The 3408-nt window shown below is 39.9% G+C and overlaps 1 protein-coding gene across 1 annotated transcript in view; it reads right to left on the minus strand.

Moving 5' to 3' along the window:
* LOC118410224 (gonadotropin-releasing hormone receptor-like) overlaps positions 1 to 3140 on the minus strand; it is a 9531-nt gene extending 6391 nt beyond the window's left edge. Inside the window, exon 1 of the mRNA XM_035811785.1 lies at positions 2904 to 3140. Coding sequence (XP_035667678.1) covers positions 2904 to 3140 — 237 coding nt within the window. The remainder of the gene's footprint in view (positions 1 to 2903) is intronic.
* Positions 3141 to 3408: the final 268 nt, after the last annotated feature.

Consider the following 3408-nt stretch of genomic DNA (forward strand, 5'->3'; position numbering starts at 1 on the left):
GGTTGAAAGAGCAGGGCACATCCAGACCAGGCAGTTTGGCTGTTGGATGTCCCTGCGTAGGAGGATGGGTCGAAGCGCCGTCTAGTGATATGAGAGGGGGGGGGGGGCTTCAACGTTCTGGCAAATGGGACTGTAGAACGTATTGCTGGAGTTCGACCTTCACTTTCTCATGTCATTGGTTGTTTTTATCTGGCTGGCCCACCTTGTCCCATATCAAACTAACGTGCGCTTTGCGAATACAAATACAAATGCAATTTCAATCTCTACAACTGGATATAAAACGAGGGTTTACTTCCGGACGTTTCGAGTGACATCCATCACTCTTCTCCTGCGTTACTAGAATGAACTGGCAGAACAATTAAATACAGGTACAGCTAACTAAATTTAGTTGAACATGTAAAATCACTAACTCCTAAGGATCGTATGCAAATGATACATTTGAGTGACATTTACAAACGATTCATAGGAGTTAGTAAATTGACATTGTAAACCAGTTTTTTTTCTTGTTTGCTGTACTTGTATTGAATGATTCTTTCAGATCATTCTAGTGACGCTGAAGAAAAGTGATGAATGTCACTCTAACCTTACAGAAGAAGACATGTCTTTTGACATTGACCTTCGTACAAGTACACTTCAGAATATAATCCGATTTCTTCATGTCCACACGAAATGACATAAAGACATAAAGACGTATTGAACGACAAAGGAAACTATAGATAGCGCACTAATGGAGATTTGAATCGAATCAAACACCAAACCAGACCAAAGCACATTGGGCTTTTAATTTCATTTTCTAACTGCCTATAAGGGAAAATATGTCTGAGGAGGCCTTGATTATACTTGACGAAATAGCACTAGTGAAGTTATGGCTGTAATTGTAGGAGTGCCATTAATTCGGTAGTTGTAAGCGTCACAATTATGGTAGCCTTGAGTTTAGTTGCCAACAAAAACTGAGCTACCATTCTACTGTCATGCTGTGCACTTCTTCGGATACAAGAATAAAAGCCTTACTTGCTGTGATACGATGTTTTGTCACATCAATTCTTGCTATGGTTTATATCATGAAAAATCGGGCATCTCTTTTTTACCCATTTTATTTTTCCCACCCTCTGGGTTTGATTTATAGTCTGTTGTGGATGTCACCCATAGAATATAATTCTTGTGGCCTAATGGACCAATCCGATCCACCCACATACACATGTCAAAACGTAGAAATACAGAATAAATACAAATGTTTGACGGACATGCGGCCACTCTGTCATTGGTCGAATCGCTAATTGCCGTGCTATCATTGGTTGGACCACTAATTGTGATGGACATTCAGGATCGGTCTAGTATAGAAATGAGTCTTGTCCCTGGTGCTGAAATGTGAATAGCTGTACTGCAAGAGGTTTAAAGCCATTAGTGTGCGACTGGCGTATGAAAACGTTCATCCCCACAGAAGTCATTATCTTTTATCATTTCATCATCATGATAATCTATTCTTTATTAGGGAAGGTAATCGCTGGAGCGTTTTAGAAATATTGCAAGACAATTGATCGCGAAACGGGAATTACCTAAATATATGTGGAGAGGCTAAAGCAGCTGGATAATCGATTTCTAATAGGCCCTTTAAAAGATAACAATGCTAAATTGCGTAGTAAGTGGCAATATACTTTAAGCAGCAATTTCATTGATAAACAACCCCCTGTTTCGAAATAAATTGGGAGGTACATTGTGGGTCGTTTGCTCGGCTCATCCCAATGCATATGTTGCCCTCCCTTCCTGAATTAAGGTCAATGCTAGACAAAACTTTATGCCAGTTATCCAATTGAATTTATCAATGCCTAATAATAGGAAGTACAGGAAGTAAGACACAGATTTGCAAGAACCGAACGGACTGCTTTAACTGACCGAATAACCTATATCTGGTATTACTAGTATATAAGTGGGTGAGGCATACTGTAGCAATTGAAACATCTTAAGCAGCTGTGAGGCGTGTACCATGGCTACTAATTCGCGGACCAAGAAATTGGACGTCATTTACTTAAGATACTGTGACTTGTATATACACAAACCTTGGTGGAATTACAAACCAACACACGACTCTATAGTTTCCTTACTTCCATCTCTGCAGAAGCCAATTGAAAGCTAACTACTAGGAAAACTCCTCCCATGGAATCCTAATGACAAAGGTAAAGTAGGTCACCAATTCTAAACTACTAATGACCAAGCCAAGAATCACTAGTATTAGTCTTCTCTTTGAGAACTTTCGGGTCGATACCTCCGACGCCAATCGGCTTAAGCGTTTGGCACACTCCTTGGCCATTCACCTCCCCGTGTCTGTACATAGGAAAATCGAACTGCTATGCCAAGTTTTTCTTCACTTTCTTTTCTTTCGCACTGGCCGTACTACCGTCGATTGGTCCTGCCTGCACGTTTTTGCACTACCTGATGTAATGCCAATATCATACTATATTAGATAAACGTCTGTAAACTGTCCTTGTTGCTTTTAGAAATGAGCCCTCGGCCTGATACAAAGAATGAAATATGTGAAAAAATGAATAATTGAAATACATTGTCTAGACGAAACCGATTGTGACAGAAACATGTCACTGAAGAATGATAGTGGATTCTACCTGAAATGTCTGACTTTTCCAAAATCATGTTCAGTTGCTTGAGTAACTGCTATTTGGCGTATCTTATCACCTTCACGTTTAAACATCGAAGTGACTAAACATGTCAATGTGGAAAAGACCTGATTGACAAGACAGATTGTATGGTAGGTAATACTACCGGCCAAACTTTGCAGGCGCTTCAATTATTTGATAGGGTAGGAAATATCAATGATGATAAGCAGAGCAGATAAGATATCGTTAATATCTACTGGGATAAAGTAGAAAAACTTGAGACCGTTAACGTACCATGAACAAGTTGCCTATGGCCGCAATGACAAACAGGATACAAATGATGACGATCTTGGTCAGGGTCCACGTCGTGAACTCGGGAAGATTCAAGTCGCGATCCATGGTCTTGTTGTTTCTTGACGTCTCGTTGATTAACTCTGGATCAGAAGTCTCATTGAGAAAGTCTTGCAAGAAGACATCCTCTCGGAAAAACACGCTGTCGTTTTCGGTTCGTGGTGACTGTGAAGGAGACATCGTTTGGCGCGCGACTGCGGTCACCTGAAAGAGTTGTTCAGGGTGTTAAACTCAGTGGTCATGTAATAGAATAAGTACTTATCTTCAAAGAAATTATAGAGCAAACATTTCTGAAACATCCGGACAAAATGATGACAACATTTTGATTTAAAATAGCGGATATGTTACTTACGGAAGTTAATCTACATGTAAAATTGTAATCCACCGTTTGGGATACCGATAATGATTTCAGCAAAAATGAACGCTGTCTTCCTGATGACGAAACTAA

Source organism: Branchiostoma floridae, chromosome 2 (genome assembly GCF_000003815.2).
Source record: "Branchiostoma floridae strain S238N-H82 chromosome 2, Bfl_VNyyK, whole genome shotgun sequence".
NCBI classification, from domain to species: Eukaryota; Metazoa; Chordata; class Leptocardii; order Amphioxiformes; family Branchiostomatidae; genus Branchiostoma; species Branchiostoma floridae.